Source organism: Empidonax traillii, unplaced genomic scaffold, assembly GCF_003031625.1.
Source record: "Empidonax traillii isolate 1590-97213 ecotype Southwest subspecies unplaced genomic scaffold, ASM303162v1 scaffold84:size2688230, whole genome shotgun sequence".
Classification (NCBI taxonomy): Eukaryota; Metazoa; Chordata; class Aves; order Passeriformes; family Tyrannidae; genus Empidonax; species Empidonax traillii.
In genome coordinates this window covers 984,289-1,003,127 of record NW_020955277.1, presented here as the reverse complement: position 1 = coordinate 1,003,127, position 18,839 = coordinate 984,289, and the positions used below count along the sequence as shown (strand labels likewise).

Sequence of the window (18,839 nt, the reverse complement as noted above, 5' to 3'; positions counted from 1 at the left end):
TATGACTCTTGTTCGTTTCCTCTTTATTTGAAAAAGTCACCGCCCAGTGTGAAGAGGTTGCACTCTGTGAGAGGTGATGAAATATTGTCGTTGACCTGCTGTACAGACCATCTGTCTCTCCCAGAGCTACTCTGGAAGATGGTGAAGCGTGCTGCTTTTTCTGTATGGGCTTTTTAATTTAATTGGCCTTGATTCACTGCTAATTTTTTAAAACTTAAATCAAAACCACCCCCAAAACTTTAAATACACTGAGACGACCTGAAGCCTTATTGCAACCAGTCCCTTGAGACTATCGGTTCTCTTACGATAAGAGGCACTAAAGAAATTGCTCAGTAGACCAGAACAGTATGGATTAAAAGATGATTGCTAACAGATAAATGAGGTACAAATTTAATATTGGGCATATAATTTGGCCTTTCCTGCACATTATTCCTGATGTATTAGCAAATATTTCAATGAAATAGTATCCTGTGGTCATTTAGGTTTTGCAGCTGGAAAACATCTGCCCCAGTGGAGGCAGATGGTGCAAGAGTGTGCAATGTCTTCCTTTTTCTTGTTCAATTATATCAAAATTAAGGCACTGTAAGCGCATGCAAGTGATTAAGGAGAGCAAGTGTTATATGGAAGTGCTCATTATCTCTGAAACTGTTGTTATAGACCTACAAATTCATAGTTAAAAGATGTAGATTTGTTGAGCTTGAAAATTAAATTGCAGTACTCAAATATCCTTATCCTAAACTGACTGAAGTATTTCATAAAGATTACCTTTAAGAATGAACTGAAATTATGCTTGTGGATATTCTGTATCTCTTTTTGGAGGTATAGTAATAATTCAGTGCTCTGAGCTTGATATTCTACACAATCAAGTGTATTTTCGGTCAGCAAAATGCTCTGTTTCCACCAGGGGTACTGCTAGGTAATAGTAAAGGGCAATTGGGTAGCCTGTGTTGACCAAGGAAAAGGGGTTTACTTTCTCCATTTTTCTCTCCTCTGTTTTGTGAGAGTGTGCTTCAGGACCTATCTGTCTTTTGGGGATGGATCGCTGCTTTAATTTGTGGCTTGCTCTGTTTTTTCTTTCTGTGAGTATGCTTTTTGGAGGTAATAACCAGAGGTGGCTGTCCCCTGCTGGGGTGGCTGCAATACTCACCCACTTGCAAGCCCTGGGTTCTGTGTGTTCCTCTGTCAGAATGGGACCAGATAATGATTTTCTATCATAGATATCCTGAGCATGAGACAAGAGGAAAGACTTATGTGATGGCAGCTCTCCAGTGACCCTGCTGCAGTATTTATAATGCAGAATTTCCTAGAGAGGGTTAAGAGCAGGAAGTCCAACTCTGTAGCCAGCTTGGGAATGATATCAATGTTTTGGTGAGACTGCTCCCAGGAATGCTTGTATATTTTTTCACGAGCCCTCATTGTAATGCTGGGGAGGCTACCATTATTTTGTATACTATCACTACTTTGTGAGCAAAATATGTCCCAGTGTTAATTGGAATCTGGTATGGGTATATATAAACAGAGGCAAAGAGGTAAAAATGAATGGTGATTATTCCTTTTTTGCAGGAAAGATTTCCATTATCTCAGCAAAATACTTTGTTTTCCCACTCAACCTCGCAAAATAATGCACCTCCCAACCCTGAGATTAAAAAATATCATTTTTTTGTCTCAGTGTCCTAGTTTATAGTTTTCAGATATTATTAGGTTGTTCATTGCTTACATGTAGAAGGAATGACACACTTTTTCTATTGAGAGAAATTTGGGGTAATTTCAGTAGTATGTTGAACTCTGTGATGTAGAGTTGGAAGCTCTGTAATGTTATCTGCTACACAAATTGATGGCAGACTGTGTAATACTTTTCCTTGCAGTACTGATCAGTACTGACCTGGCTGGGCAGATGGCTAGTTCTGTTGATTATGTATCCATCACAACCTACTTATATTAATTATCAGTTTCTCCTTATTTTTTTGTATGGTGTTTTGTGGAGAGAAGTTAGTATTTCAGAGAACTTATATCTGCCATGCTGGTGTACAGGAATGTATTTGGCATGTTAACTTTCTTTTAACAGTTGTCTTTAATATATACAGAGAGCATCCAGCTCTGAGAGGCCATCTGAACATCTTCAAAGGGTTATTGAATTGTTTATCGATCTACTTCATTACTGCTGTTCCTCTGGTTCCTTTTGATGTCTTGTCACTTTGTTCAAAATATAATGCCAAGCTTTTAAATTAATAGTTGTGCAGGAAGCCCTACGTGTGTAAATATTAGGGTATGTTTCTCCTTTGAGTGAGAGCATGCCAGATTGTCCAGTAAATATTGCTGCCATCAGAGTGTTATCTTTTTCATGCCTCTCATTTTACATAAAGACTCCTTCCTCTCTTCCTCTTAAGAAGGCTGAAGTGTCTGAGGTTTTATCTTTTAGGTTTTATAACAGTCTAATCTCTTATTCTGCCAGTAGAAGCTTACAGACTAGTTCCCTGATTAGGAAAATAAATTTGATTAATTTTCCCTCCTTTCCTTTAATCTTTTCCATGTGTTTCTCTTACATTTGTTAAACTTACTAGCTAAAAGTGCCTGCTGATTCCCCTCCCTTCATTAATTTATTTATTCACCTTTTGAAGCTTTTTAAAGTTCTTCTATAGACAACATTCCCTGTCAAGGAGTTTGATAGTTAGTATATTTATTTCTTGGGAAAATGCTTAATTTTTAGTCCTGCCAAGTGAAAATAATTTCAAGATTTTATTAATTTTTTAATCAGTGGATAATAATTCTTAATTTATTTTCTAAGCTGTACAGGATCTTAAATATATTTTTCATAGGTTGCATCAGCTGCTTCTTTTTTCCATGATAAGATTGTAGCCTGTTTGCTTATTCCTTGTACAGAAGTTGTTCCATATCTTTGGTCATCTTGGTCACCTCTCAGTATGTCTTCTATTTCTAGATTTTGCATTTGATTTAGCCTTTATTGGCTGATCTTCTATGCTTAGTGTGTGCCCACAGCAACAGCAGGAGGTTGCCTGATACCAGATTAATTTTGTGATAAAATAATGCAGAAGTGTGTTAAGTGGCAGAATGAGAAATAAGACTTCCTGCTGGTGATAAGGCAGGCTTGGAACTGTTTCATTTAGATGTCCAGACAAATGTCTTTACCTACAAGGCAACTCTGTCCTGTTTGCACTTGTCCAGCTTCTAGCCCACCTGCCCTTCCCAGCATCAAAACCTGGATGCTGTTTGCCCAGTGCACTGAGTTACTGGGTGTGTGTCATGGGGGTGCTGAGTAACTGAATCACATAAATCAGCTGGTTCGAGTTATCCATCTCTTCTGCTGAAAAGGCAAAGGGTTGTGCCACAAAAGCTGTCGGATTCATGTATGGCTGGTGTTCACTGTGTGTTATACAGGATTTTTTTTTTTTTTTTAAAAAAAAAAGCTCACAAGCCACTCCTTCCTCTCTCTCCCCCACCCAAAATAGTGGGAGTGAGCTGAAATATTGCAGAGATGGGGGGAAGCTCTAAATATTTAAGGTTGCAGAATGTAAGCTGTTCCACTAGAAATTATCAAAGTCAAGGTTACCTGTGCAGTGTTAGATCCTCCTCCTTCGGTGCATGGAGCCCCATCAGTCTTTGGTCACTTTCATACTCTTTTCTGTAAAACTGCAGGTATTTCAACAACATCAGAAATACTGTGAAATCATAGGCTAGAGCTGGATGTGTTTATTGATGAGATTCTTTTTTGGTTGGTTTTTTTTTTTTTTTTTTTTTTTTTTTTTTTTTTTTTTTTTTTTTTTTTTTTTTTTTTTTTTTTTTTTTTTTTTTTTTTTTTTTTTTTTTTTTTTCCCTCCAGCTGGGCTCACCCTTTCGTTGTTATATTTCAGTGTGTAGCTTGACTACGGGGCTTATTTCTCCCATCTCATTGTAAACTGTGGTTCCTTACCTTTCAAAAACCTACTTCAAACGTAACTGAATAAAAAGCAACGGAGAAAACCATGTTAGGAGGGGGAAAAGGAAAGCAAATTCTCAGCTATGTGGAGCTGTCAGTAATGTTCAGAAGCTGACAATGATGAACTGCTCATCTAAGCATAAATAGCCTTCACAGTCTGTGTGTTTCTTGCCTTGTGAAGCTGGGCACACTGTACTCATTAGTTGTGTTCCTTTTTAAATATTTGGTGATCACATAGTTTACTTTGCCTAGTGTAAGCCTCGGTTGCAGTCACTCTTCCCTTTGCTGTACATGAAAACCAGGGGTCTACAATGTGTCTGGTCTTCAGTGAAATGAGCAGTTAACAGCAGCCCAGTCTGGTGTTTTGTGATCTGCCATGTATTTTACAGTGAAAACATCAGGATAGAATGCTGCAAAATTGACAGGTTTCCACTGACAGGGATTTTCATCTTCTTCACTGTTTACAGTAGAGATGAGGACTTTGCTATGACACAGAGACACTTTAGGAAGATTTCAAAGAACAGCAAAAAAAAAAAATCCTGTCTTGGGGGAAGAAGATGTATCATGTAGGCTGTTTTGTCATTTAAAAGTTAAAACATTTCTTTTCTCAGGAGTATTAGCTGAGGAAAACCTCATATTTTTTAAAGCAGTTAAGTAGCCAAGAAGTCAATAATATGTGTAAAATGTGTAATAAATGTTGACTTCTGTGCCTTTACTCCACGATACCCTGTCATACTTGAAATAGTGTCCTTGCAGAGACTGAAGACACATCATTTCTATTGAAAGGGTTTGTGAAGGTTTGTACTCCCCCATTAAAAAAAAATAAATTGTTATTTAAAAATTATCAAATCCCTATCTTCTGATTATGATTTTTGTAAAATATCTTCACAAAGGAAACCCATGAAGAGAATAGGTTCTGTGCTCCAGCAAACCTCTAGAAATGGAAGTACCAAAAGCTACTAACTCAGTATTTAAATCCCATTTTGCTTTGCTGATCATGAGAGATCTAATTCTCTTTATTTTATATATTTGACTTCACAGCACCGTTCTTGCCTTTCCTTCTTGCTGGATGACAGGACCATTTTCTAACACCAGCTCTTCTTTTCTCTCCTACCTCCTCACTGAACCCCAAGAATTGTGTATGCTGTTTGCCCATTAGGTTAAACCTGCCTGCATCGTGTAAGGTCATTTCAAATGAGGCATATGTTGATTGCTGGATCTGAAGATGTCCAAGTCATAGCAATGCATTAGCATAATCTACAGAGTCACCGAGGCTGTACATTGGGATTAAGAGGGAGCCAGCCCATTGGGATCTGAGGGCACTGCTTCTTCTATGCCTCTCTGATGTCATTAAGATGGCCTGTGGACTCCGTAGACTAAAGCAGTTGGTGTTGCACACCCACACTTTATGCAGTTCACAGTTTTTATTTTGCTTTAGATATAATTTGCTTCCCAGGTCTAAGCAGTCTCACTGCACTTGGGATTCAAGCTGAATAACTGCTTATTACTGCCCTGATAAACGGTGAAAGATTGGAACAGAGCTTTGAGTTCAGTTTCCTCTCACAAAAACGTGGTTTCATGAGACAAAACTGCCCTGGGCACAGAACCATCATGTGGAGGGAGAGCTTTAAAACTATACCATTGCTCTGATATAAGGTGTTAGTATAGACATAGGCTTTATTAATCTTAAAGATCTTTTGCTCAGGTCCTCTCAGTGATGATGTTTAGCGTGATAGTATTCAGTGTTATTGTGCCTTTTGGTAATCAGAGCTGCTGCTGTTAGCTCCTGTTCTTTCAGGTTTCACTAACTGAAGTCCATTGACTTAAATCCGTTGTTTGTATTAAGAAAGGGGGAGGGGAGGGGAAAAAAAAGGCCCTGGGGTTGGGGTTTTTTTTCCCTTTTTTTCCAGTATTGTCCCTGTCAATGTGCCACAGTTTCATCTGAAACAAGGGATGCATGAAGCTTTTCTGTCTGGGTTTTGTTTCCCCGAATTTTTTATATTTGTTTAATTTGCTGACTGGCAGCTTTAAAAATCACTTTATCAGCATATCTGGCCCAAATACTAGGCTTGACTTGAATATACTGACACTGTCTTGGCTCATGGACAACAGAGACTAGTTTGAATTCTTGTTCTGTGATCTGTATAGGTAGAGGTGATTGAAGAAGAAAATAATAGTCTGAAAATCTGTCTTGTTCCTTTCCCAGCTGTGCCACAAAAGTCAAACCCCAAATGCTTCTTTTGATCTCGTTTGTAACCTCACGTAGCTTTGGAGAGTCACTTCTAACTTACAAGACCTTCTGTGGGAAGAGGAGCAGTTCTCTTAATTCCACTGCTCAATTTGCAGACCCGTGTTTGAGACCCTTGATTCTTTTGCCCTCTCTGAAGCGCCAGTGTATTGCATTTATTTCTGTGACCCGAGGAGCTGCTGAGCAATGTCATCTCATTGGCAGTTCTGTTTAGCCAATATAGAAAGCGTCTTCTCCCTCCTGAATCTAGGGAAGTCATCTAAACTCATTACTGTGGCAAGTCCTATCATGAAAAGATCAAAAATTAACTTACTACCTTGTGGGTTTTTTTTTTCCAGGTACTCCACATCTGCATTTTCCAAACTAAGCAGAGTAGGGATCCGACATCCTCCACCTCTTCCTTTCATTGGAAACCTGCTCTTTTTCAGTGAGGTAGGTTGTGTTTTACTTTGTGTCGATCCAAAGTGATGGGAAAAGTAGACAAGGTGGTAGGAGGAATTGAAGGGAATCCTACACTTCAGTGGTACCATCTCTTCCATCGTTTCCCTCTGGAAAGGACGAGTAAAACTCAGCTTTTTCAATGAATTGATAGAAGCAGTTGTGTGCAAGCAGCTTTAATTTCAGGGTAAAGAAAATGTGTAAGCTCCTGCAGTTAATTACTTGAGCTTTTCCAAGAAAGTTCATGCCCTCAGTGAAACAAACTAAGTTATGTGAATAGAGCAGATTATGTTAACTAGCCCTAACTGGTTTGTTCTGAGTGTTTTTGGCTCCTATGACCTTTCTGTTTGTTTGTGCTTTTGCTGATTGTACACATTTATTTTAAAGCTTTTGATGTTGCTTTCTCCTAAGCAGTAACTGGAAATAGATGCTGCAGAATGCTGTTTCTCTGTGCCCCAAATACTGGGACTGGGAGAAGGGGATGTACTGAGATTCTGCCTCCACAGTTCGTTCCCTTATTCTTCTCGCCCATCTACTTTCACTAGCCTGCTAATGCTACATTTTGTTCCTTGCTCAACTTCAGTAATATTGCTGAGAGTCCAACGTATGTTAATAATGAAGAGCTGCCATTTCTCTGGTTGGATCTTACAGTAAAATCTCTCTAGTGTGTCTCTGTTGCAGTCCAACAACTTTTCAGGAAATCTGGGCCAATTCCAGCTGCTGCCCAGTTTTCTCTTTTAAGTGCTTGGTCATCAATATCCGTGCTGAGATTTGAATTATTAATGGGAATATATTGCTTCTTACCTTGGTCTTCATGGTGATTGTTCTGTCAATATCTGACTCATTATTAGATAAAACCCTTTTAAATACCGCTTTTGCATGTACATCTGATTTCATTTAGAAAATAGCATAAAAGGTAGACTTAATCCACTCTAGATTAATTTGAACTGGAATTGGCAGGGTGACTTTAACTTACAAGGGTTGCTGATGGTGGGGAATACAGTTTACCTTCACTCTTCTGGTTTCAATTCAGCTGGATGGCATAAAGCTACTCATTCTGTAGCTCCTTGGTGGTGAAATCCAGGTATCATTAGTCACCTGCAAACACTTGAAGTATGTAAAGGTGCCTAGAGTTGAAATTATTTTGATAAATTGTAGATAGGGTTGCCCTGTACCAGTGTACATGTGAAATGTTTTTGGGAACTGTGATCCAAGATGATCATATGATCTGTTAGGCAAATTTCATTACCAGAATAGCATTCATTAAATTAACTTAAAGCAGGCTAATGAAAAAAAGACAAACTTGATTTTACTAACTTTTAGGAAGAAAAATAAAATAAAGGTAGCTGAGAAATTATATCTTGGGGTACCAAGAAATAACAGTTCCAGATAGGGTTTTGAAACAGTCGAGTGATGCAAAGCCTCAAGCACTGCCAGGCTGTATGTCCAACATTGTGACATTTCACCATCCATCTTCCCTACCATCCTATTGCTGCCAGTAGGAACAGGCAGGGATGAGCCCAGGCTCTTTGCAATTTTTCTTTCTTCCCTCATATATTTTGCCATTTTTTCTGGATCTGCTCCTGTGTCTGCTTTCTTAGAATAGTGCCCATAGCAACGCGCCAGTAATGGGAGCACTGCTTTTATACTGCAGACTGTTCTCTATGAGAGCATTTTCAGGGACAGAAGTGCTCTCACTGCAGTCAGTAGAGGACATCATCCACTTTCCCTTTCCCAGCAGGGGGGAATCAGAAGTTGCCCATCACCATCCTGGGAATAGGGGTGGTTTAGGGGCTTAGCTGCAAGGGGCACAACTGTGCATAAGCAGTGGCTTGTTAGGGCTGGATTTATTTTATTTTTTTTTATACAAAGTAGCAAAAGGTTTATTCTTTTTTTTTTTTGTCTACATCTGTAATGTTAAGTTCTTGCACTTCCTTGTTTATGCAACCATGTCTTTCCACTGAACTAGCTTTTTAGAGAATCTCCCTTTTAAATAGGCCAGCTCTTTCTTAGTATTGCTAATGTTGTGCAGGGAAAACACATGAGCCACACTCCCACTAAATCGTCACACTGGTGCTTTCCAACACATGAACATTTATTTCAAAGGAATTAATGAATGGTGACTAAGAGGAATGAATTGATATGTGCTGTATGGGAATCTGCATATGTGTAATTCATACATTTCCAGTGTCGAATTCATGTCTGGAAGGTAACATAGGTTGAAAAGCCCTGAACACCATTGAGATCTAAAAGAGAAAGACTGCAACATATATAGCCTTGCAGTCCAAAAAGTGTCCTCATCTCATGGTTTCTGGCTTTTCCCATAGAAAATGATTGCTAGAAACTCTTAAAAAAAAAAAAAAAAAAAAAAAAAAAAAAAAAAAAAAAAAAAAAAAAAAAAAAAAAAGGAGAGGGTTTTCTTTTGACATAATAGAGTAAATCTAGGACCTGGGAATTTAAGAAAAAAACCATTAAAGTTCAAAAGCTCTCAAGAAAATTGTGGGAGTAAGCAGTATTTTTGAATTTGTAATGGCACAAATTCAAGGATCTGCTTGTCTTCTCCCTTACTTGGGTGTAAATCACTTCTACTGAAATAAATGTAGTTTCCTGTTTTGCTCCACTGTACATGTGAACAGAGCTTCAGGCCTTATCATCTTTTTTTTTTTTTTTCCTTGCAATTCTACTTCTGTAAATATGCCTGAAAACAAATGAACAAAGCAAGCAGGATTTGACTGGTAGTACTGGGTTGCGGGGTATTTAATAAACTCTTAAAGGTATTTTAAACAAGAAAATGTTTTGCCAATGAGACTTTTTTTGAAGGAATTATTTTAGGGTTTTCTTGAACAGCATATTTTCTTTGAGTAAAATAAGAGTTGCTCTTAGTATAGTTCTGAGAGAGGGAGAGGAAATGTGGAAAGTTAAGGGGCTAAGGGAAATGCAACAGCAAAGACCTATCCCCATCACAGAGAAGCAGACTTTAGGAGCTGACTTGGGGAAAACCAAAAAACATTTTACTGTAAGTCACCCCTTCTCTCTCAAGTACAATAAAGGGAGATAATCCCACTCTGAAACTAAAACATATCCAAGTTAGTCGGCTTATCTCAACAATGAGAAGATAGGAAATTATTGCAGTTCTGCAGCTGGGAAATTATCTGAGTCCAAGATATTAGATTAAAAATTCTTCCGTTGCATGAGAACAATTTGTGGTGGGCAAGTCTGATGTAAGAGCAAATATGATTAGGCTGTTTAAAAAAAGCAGCATGTTCAATTTTTTCCAATAACTGAGCAGACTTGCAGCCAGCAAACTGCTGTTTTGCTACAAACTCCTGACTCTTCCCCCACCTCTCCATTTACTGCATTTTTCCTCCAAGTCTGGAAAAACGTAAGGGTTGTTTGTGATAGCTGTGTAAGGGGAGACACAAGGGTATACACACCATGGACTTTCACACGTGGATCTGTATGGGCTTCAGAGCAGCTCGTTGCAGAAAAACTAACCCAAGATTTCCTATCCGTTCCCAGGCTAATGATTTCATTACGTGGCAAATGCTCTGAAAACGGAGAAGGCACACGCGCTGCATCACCCTTTCTCCTCAAGACCTGCAGCAAACACTTGACCTGTTGCTATGGCTGTGCTGTGCTTTTCTCTGTCTTTCCCATCTGTTTCCTAAAGAGACAGCAACACTGTTTTTAAATGTCACAGGCTCTGACATTTGCACGGCCCTGGTTGTCTGGTACCGTACCTGTGTATGCTGCTCCCTACCCAGCCTTTTGGAGAGCCATGCTGTGCTGCAGCGGCCCTGGGGCTGGCCTCTCTGATGTTTTGGGGTGGTGGTGGGCGTGTGTGTGGCTGCCTTGCTGTGGTCCTTAGAAGGTGAGATATGCAATTGCACCCAGTGTACGGTTGGGTGGTGTGCTTTGGGTCCTTGTAAAAGCATGATCATGTGTTTCCTCCTATTACTTTCCTAGCAAGCTCCAGTGATGCCTTTGACTGTCTGTGTGTTTGCATTCCTGCCTTGCATGTTAATGAAAGACATCACTCTCTTTAGCTCCTCTCTGCTTGGACAGGATACTCTTTGTTTACTCTGTTTATTTCTGTCTGGCCTACTTGTGGATCCCGGGCTACCCCAGAGCGGCCCATTTCTGCTGAATGGAAGTGGAGGCTGTGTGGGTGCTTTGTCTTGCTTTCAGTTTGGGATCTGGCTGGGCTGTGTTGTTTTATGGCTGATGGGTGGGAGTGGAGAAGGGGGGAGTGTAGGGAGGAAGCAGAGAGCAAACATTTTTTTTCCTCACTATGCATCTGCCAAAAGCATCCTTTGAGTTGGACGTAAAGAAAAATAAAAGGCAGAGTCCTTGCAGGAATGAAATTAACTCCATGTCTAATTTTCAGCCTAGAAAGCAGTGTGGGGGTGCTTAGAGAGGCTGCAATGTTTACTGATCTGGATTTTAATGATACAGCATGTAATCCTAAACAAGTTTGGAGAGAGGCAAGTGGTGAGGGGAGCAAAGAGGGGGAAAGGGAGGAAAAGGAGCTCTCAGGCTGTGGACCTGGATTGAATTATAAGAATAATATGGCTTATATTGACAGTGAAAGCCTGCATATGGTTTTGTGTTGCTTCATGCAGACAAAGGAGAGGAACGGGATAGGGATTGTGTGTTTTGCAACTTGATAGCTATCTGTGTGGAACCAGAAAGGGTGGCTGTGGTGTCACCAACCAACCTGTCTTTATCTCCTCCAGTTGACTGTGTGCATCTGCTGTAGGCTGCTGACTGTCTGAACAGACCTCACGGGGTGCTCCAGGTCTTCTCTTATGTCCTGGGAACACTCCTGCCCTAGACTGGGAGGCCCGTACATGCATGTGGTGCAGATCTAAGCCTAGCCATGTCACAGTCTGCAACATGACAGAAAACCTGGGATTAGGTGTGGGTTTATGTGTATATTTCTACATCTATAAAGCCAGTCTCTCTCCCCTTCAAAAATGTGTATTTTCCAAGGCTCAGCTGATACTCTGTGTTACCTCCTTTGATCAGATGTTAGCATTGTCACATAACCTGACAAAATCAATGCAGCATCTGTTTGTGGGAACGTAATGCAGGAAACCAAGACATCACAATTGTCTGTCTCTCACTTGACTAAATGCTATATTGTGGGAGCCCCCGGTGGTGTAGAGGAAAACACACTGCACTGTCACTGCAGAGACCCGAGTTCGATTCCCAGTCGGGGCCCCTCCCCAGGCAGATGGAGCTCGTTAGCCCATAAGGCAATCCATCTACGTCCTGAGGACCTCACTGCCACCGTCCAAGCGTGCTTGGCCCCGGCAGATGAACCTCAGGATTAAAGGGTGGGCTCAGTTCCGCGCACACTGTGTCTCACCTAAAAAAATCCAATGCGCAGGCTGCAAGGTGGAAAGACCTTCCCCGGTTCTTCGTTCGCGAAGAGACTGGCCACCACCAAAATGCTATTTGCTTCAGCAAGAGCAGGACTTCTGTTTCTCAAAAGGGCATTGGGTGGAGCTGTGCTGTGGCTCACCCCAGCTTCTCTCTGATGGGGTGTCAGGAGGGTGAGCGGCCTTCTGGGGGAGCAGTGTGTACACCTCAGAGACCCCTCTGTAGAGGCACGATGTCCTTGGCTTTTTTTTCGTTCAGTATTTCTGATAACTGTGTTTGTGAGACATCCCTGGATGTGATGTCAACTTTAAATAACATTTATGGGAGACAGTATTAGGATACGCAAAACAACTGGCAGGTTTTATGTGTCAGGAAAAGAGGAGTGAATCATTACTGCTTTGCTGGTGAATAATAGTGACCCAAGCAGTGAAGGTGGTAGTGGTCGTGACAGATGCTTTTGCTCTTTTGGACTACACTGTTTTTCCTCTGAGGGAAGAAACAAGTCCTTTTTGGATTCCAGGGAATGATGGCTTTTACCTAGAGCAGCTCTGACATCTAATTTGCCATGCAGGGCTGGGTCAGTGTTTGCCACAGACCTCAGCAGTTGCCCCTAGAAGGAGATGCAGACTTCATTGATGAGCATCATCATGGTTTTAGTACTCCTTAACCCATGTTTTGGTGGTTGCTCTTGTCATAGATTATGCTTGCTTTATTGAACGCTGCATGAGGTGAAGAGGCGATGGCTGAGGCAACTGCTAATTGTTAAGTGGAAGGGGGGGTATGTTCTCTGTGACAGCACAGCAAGTGAGAAGAGAGATTTCCTAATCATGATGCTGGCTTTCCCCTGACTCTCAATGTGATTTTGGGCAAGTCTGATGGAGGCAAAGCTTTCTTCTTTTCTGGGTAAGCGAACCTCTTTCTTTTGCTTCACCGTGGGCCTCTTTTAGGCCCCTGCAAAATGGCATAGGTGGTGTTCTGGAGTAGATAGGTCTACTTTTTCATCAGGTTATGGTGAAACTCTTGGAAAAACTTCTCTGGGGACTTGGTTAGATTTGGGGAGGCTGGTATCACTACTGTCTTGAATGGACTGGGATACTTGAAGACTGAAGGAGTTTAAATGTTTTCACAATATTCACAGAGCAAGTGGGGCTGTGAATTAATGCCAGGCCTGAATTCTGGTCTAGGAACGAAGGTGTCTGAGTGAGGTGGGTCCCCAAGGTAACAGTGCTCAAGGATACTTCTCTGCCATTCTATGCCAGCCCATTGTTTGATGGGTTTTTGGTGGCAGCAGCAAATAACTACCAAGGATTTGTCAGAGTAGAGTTCTGAGTCATTAAAGTGACACCTCGCTCGCAAGAATGGTGTAGGGGAAGTTTGCCACGTTATGTCTATTAGAGAGTGTATTTGCATAACTCTCTGGAATTTGCTGTGTAGCCTCCTCTTTAAGCAGCATGCACTGCTAAATTGAAGCCAGCTCTGGTATGACATGCAACAGAGAGGTGCTATGCAGTAGCTGGGTTGAGAGGATGAAGATAATGTATAGCTGCAGTGTAGTAGCATACAGGTAGACCCAGTGTAATCACTTAAACTGCACTTTAGCTTGGACTCCAGAAGAAGTAGAGACCTTGAAGAGCATTGCAATAAGTGATATGGTTGAACAGGAGAATAGTAGCTGTTGTAGTAAACTCAGTGGGCCTTTACACTCAGACTTAAAAAGGCAGGACTATTTTTTAGGTATGATTGTCTTCTCTTCAGTTTTGTCTGTAGTCAAACCAGTGTGGCACTGGCCTGGAGAGAGTGGGATTGGACTAAATAAAATCTTTTCGTTATTGAAATTAAGGGAGCAGTAGACTCAGGGCTGCAATGAATAAGAGCAACTCTATTATTTTACATGAATTTGTAACTTCCTTGTATTACCTGTCTGTTTGGAGTTTAGTAGCTTCATATGCTCTTCACCTTCTTGTTGTGATGTGGAAAAATCCACATTCAGAAAGCCAGTTCTTCTATGTCAGTAAGACTAGTACATATAATAATGGCCAGGTATCAGTTGTAATGCTAAAATTGTAACAGGCTCAGATTGGTGGTTGAGAACAGTTGTTATCCACGAGCCAACAAATTTAGCAGAGTCTTAACTTCATTAGCAGTGTCTAAATGCATTAGCCATATGCTCCTCAGCATATGGGTAAATACATAACAATTTATTTTCATTAGGGTTTTCTTACAAGTGCTGCTAACCCAAGCTCCACTGGAAATGTTTACAGCAGGACATGTCTTTTCACATAAGAAGCTGGCCTTCTGTACAGCAAGTCATCCTGAAAGGGTGGCAATCAAGACACTTCCCCTGTCCTTTCTGGGAGTAGGTGGGTACAGAAGCTGTGGGTCTGATCTGCTGCAGCTATCTAGGCTTGGTTTCTGCAAGGCTTTATATTTAAAGGTATAATCAAAGGCTTTGGAGAACTGCCTGTTCAAACATGTGTAGTTGATTCCCTGGTATTTGTGTGCTGCCTTCTGGTTGCCTACGATGTACCTCAGCTGGCATCACCTCCTGGTATCTTTACTTGAGTGTAAGACTCTTGACTTTTGGGTTCTCCCTGCTTCCTGCTCACCCCAAGAGGGATGTAGAGTTGAAAGATAACCTTCTTTAAGGGGTATTGAGTGTGAAATTAGGTCATACTCCTGGCCTGTGCTGGGAAGGGCAGGGTGGGTTTGTAGGGGGGGCACTGGAGCAGGGCTGTGAGGGGCAAGTGTAAATGAGCTGTTGTATGCTCAAGATTCTCTTAACTTCTCAGAAATAAATGAAAACTTATTTTCTTGAGTGCCTTTTTTTTTTTTTTTTTGAAAAGTATTTACGCAGCTTGATCCAGAAATGTAAGTTGCCTAGAAAGACATCAAAGTATAAGAAAGGACTGATTTTTATCAGAGAGATATAAAGTTCAAAAGTTAATCTATTTCTCCATGGCCTTAGAGGCCTTGGCACATGTCTAAATTTAGATGGTAATGTGAAACAAGAATCAGCTAGAGTTGAATTCTAATCAGGTTTGTTTGAGAACTGGGGTTTTATTGGATGGTTTCTTGTTTGGTTGGTTTTTTTAGAAAATAAAATTTCAACAAAAAGTTTAAACAAACCTGTGTGATTTAAAAAAACGTATTTCAAATTGCTCTTTTTTCTTTTTGCTTTTATCATCGTGCAATGCAGTGAAATGAATCATAGTATTGGACAGTCCTTGGATTTTTTCATTTTGTTTCTTAACTGTTAACTTTTCTTCTTGCTTAAATTTTGTAATTTTTAAATATTCTGTGAATTTTAGATAATTTATAATAAGGCAAGGGAAAAAAGTGAAGTGGTCTTTGGACAGTTGCACAGGGACAGTTTTAAATATTCAGGCAGCAAAAACAACTCACTGAACACTGGTGACTTCTTTTACCCTACTAAAAGAAAATTGAAAATTATAAACAAGAGAAAAAGAAATTGAAACTGAGCTATATGTTTCAAAATATTCTCAAATACATGTTTTGAAAATAAACTATGCAAGAAATAAATATTAAAATAATTGAAAAATTAGTCTTGACTGTTTGATGAATTTCCATAGTTTTTGAGCATTGTATTTGATGGCTTTTTTTCAATTCTGTGGGTATACAAAGCTGTTAACTTTCATAAGCAGTGTGATGCCAGAGGTGATTTGGGTAGGGTTAGTGAAAGCTGGGCTAAAGGAGCCATAAGAAGTCACATGCGATGATGAGTTGAAATATTCTCTGGGAAGTTGAGTGGTTATTTTTCTGCTGAGGGGGGCTTTTCCTGTTCCACTCAGGAAAAGGGAAGAAGATGCATAGCAAGAGAAGGTGTTGGAAGGAAGAAGTGTCTCTTCGGGCACACAGAAGAAGGGGATGGGGAGCCCCAATGTCTCCACTGATTTGCCTCTGTTTGCTTTTATGTCCATATATTGAGAGGATGATAAGCTCTGGATAGGATAAGGGACCTTGTGGCTCTAGAGATAGTCTAGGGAAGAAGTACAAAGAGGTATGAATAAGAAATTGGTGATTGATATATGATTTTTGCAGAGGGGTAAAGTCATCTACCTTGATCTGTAAATATGCTGCAACATGTGATGTGCGGTGAAAAGTATGTGACAAGGCAGAAGGAGGAAGGGTAGCATTTGATGCATCCTTATTTTTGTTCTACTTCTGAATGCAATCTAGGACGGGAGCCCCTTGCAGCCAAGATGGAGTGGGAAAGGTGCTTGATCACACAGAAGGGGGAAATGGGAGAGCTTTGGGGGGAAAAAAAGCTGCAGTTGGTGACCTTATACCAGAGGTCTCTATTTTAATAAAGAGTCTCATAAAGTTCATCACAGATAGAATTAGGGACCTTGAAATTATCTTGTAGTTATATTTGTGTTTATATTTTTCACTGCCTTTTTTTTTTTCTCCCCAATGCCCCAGGGAGCCATCTCGAAGACCTCATAAAAGCAAGATTTCATTTTCTAATGCTATTTCATTTCCTGGATGGAGGACCTGCCACGAAAAGACCAGACCTCAAATTATAATAGCCCTATAAATAACTCCCTAAGGCAAAGGGGGAAAAAAGAAAGCCTTTGAAAGACATCCACAAATGCAAAAATGGAGAATTTCAGTTCTTACAGAACCAGACTAAGCAGCTGTAGTTAGGACATGGTTAATTTTGGGGTTTCCCTGTTTATCTCTTTGCACTATTTACTTACAAAGTTATATCTCAAAAGTCCTCAGAGGTCTTCTGCTTGAGCTTAATTTTCTACAGTGTTTTGGTGCCTTTTGGCCTGTCTTTAGAGCCTGCTAGAAAATGGAGTTTCCAGGTAAAATTGAAAACAATCCAACAAAGTGACTGAAACAAATACAGTGATGGATCGCATAAAAATAGTCTGAAAATGCAACTTTTTCTTCTTTCTGAGTGAAGTCGTTTTATTTCAGCAGACCCAGACAGTCTGCCTCCTTTCTACTGGAAATCTGTGCAGAATTGGCACATCGACTAGAATAAAAACATTCCCGAGGAATCGGCGTGTTCTGTCAAAACATTTGAACAGCTCCCGTCTCCCAGAGCACAGCACTGCTCCGGAGCCGGCACAGGGAGCTCTGCAATGTGTGGTGCAGGCTTCCCCTCCAACCTCCCATCTGAAATCTACCTTTTCACATAATTACGGGCCAAGTGTTTCAGGTTCAATTATTTTTAGTTGTGGAGGTAGTAGAGAAGGAAGTTTACAAGAATTTTTTGCGCTATGATGTGTGACCTGTGTGAGGGCTTTTTCTTTGTTCCTCTAAGGCTGTGTTGTACAGAGAATCGTTTAGGTTGCAAAAGACCTTTAAGATTGAGTCCAGCCATTTACCTAGCACTGCCAGGTCCACCACAAAACTGTAAGTGTCACATCTACTTGTCTTTTAAATACCTCCAGGAATGGTGACTCAACCACTCCCCTGGGCAGCCTGTTCCAGTGCTTGAAAGCCCTTTTAGTGAAGAAATTTTTCCTAACGTATGAGGGAAAAATTATGAAGGTGAGGTTGTAGGATCCCAGTATCTTTCTGTAACAGGCTGGGTCAATGTACTGGTCAGGGATAGCTGGGCTGCCAAATCTGAGCTCCAGAAGTCCTGCTGTGCAGGGACGGGATTCTCCACCAACAGATGCCTCTGTGCCATGCCTCTTTGCTGCTGCATGACTCTGCTTCATGTGAGGTCAACCTCCAGCAGCAAAGTTCAATCTCTGTGTTGTGGAGTAATGATAATTATTTTTTTTATTTGATTAATTTAAAAAAAAATAAAATTGTAGCCTTTGCCTAAAAGGTAATACACAGCAATTACAGTATTTAACTGAGCAAAGTGTGATTAGACTCAACCTTTGCAGCAGGATACTGATTACTTTACTTTTGCTAAGTAGTATCTTAGTCCCCTAGCTCTGAAATGAAGGGATTTTGCTGATGAGCTCCATTCTGAATGAGACTGGTAAATTCAGGCCTGCAGCCAATTTACCAGAGGTGCTGTCTGTCTATTATTGAGACCAATTGCTTAGGAATGTAATTGTATCATTCTTGTTACCAAAATTGATATCCCCTGCCTGACTGCAGCTAAATGAGTTTTTATTTTTGCAGAATTTCTGGGCTGTTGCGTGATAAGGCATTGTGGTGGACAGCATGCAGTCAGTGGTTTGAAACAAATGGGGTTTTTCTTCATATTTGACACCAAGGTGTATATTAAGCAATACTTTACTGTGTTTGATGCACTGGCAGATGGTGTCCTTTAAAGCTGCACGTGTGACAGCAGCCTGTTTGAATGAGTACCATACCTGCTTGTCTAAAGCCTTATGTAACAGAAAAATAATTTATAAATTAACATTAGAGTAAACAAGGTGGTAAGGCAAGCAGCCCGACCTATGTGCTTATCTTGTCCACCGTGGCACACGCCCTCCTAGCAATGCAGTGCCATTTTATACAAGTGGCATCACTGAGAAATGTGATGGAAGAAAAAGATCTGTGCCAATCAGAGCAGGGAGGGCAGAGGTGGCTCATAAACCAGCCCTAGATCTGCTTGGGTTAGTGTCAGCACAGCAATCTTGGAGGGGGTGGGCTGTGAATGTGCATTCCTAACTCTATTACTTATCCCCTGGGCCAGAGGGGCCAGATGTGTTGCATAGGCAACATATTTAATCTGTGAATGATCATTCCTGATGGATCCCCTCCAGACAGTCCGAAAGTTACGTTACTGAGCCCCAGCCCACTTCATACAGAAAGGCAGGACCACCCAATCTAGTGCCTTTAGGGAAGGGAGAAGGTGGAATTGCTGTGATTTCACATTTTATCAGCAGCTGTATG

At 40.7% G+C, this 18,839-nt stretch overlaps 1 protein-coding gene across 2 annotated transcripts in view; it reads left to right on the top strand.

Moving 5' to 3' along the window:
• TBXAS1 (thromboxane A synthase 1) overlaps nt 1–18,839 on the top strand; it is a 242,668-nt gene that overhangs the window by 58,920 nt on the left and 164,909 nt on the right. For both annotated transcript variants that reach the window (XM_027881146.1, XM_027881147.1), the window contains one exon: nt 6,521–6,614. In XM_027881146.1, coding sequence (XP_027736947.1) covers nt 6,521–6,614 — 94 coding nt within the window. The remainder of the gene's footprint in view (nt 1–6,520; nt 6,615–18,839) is intronic.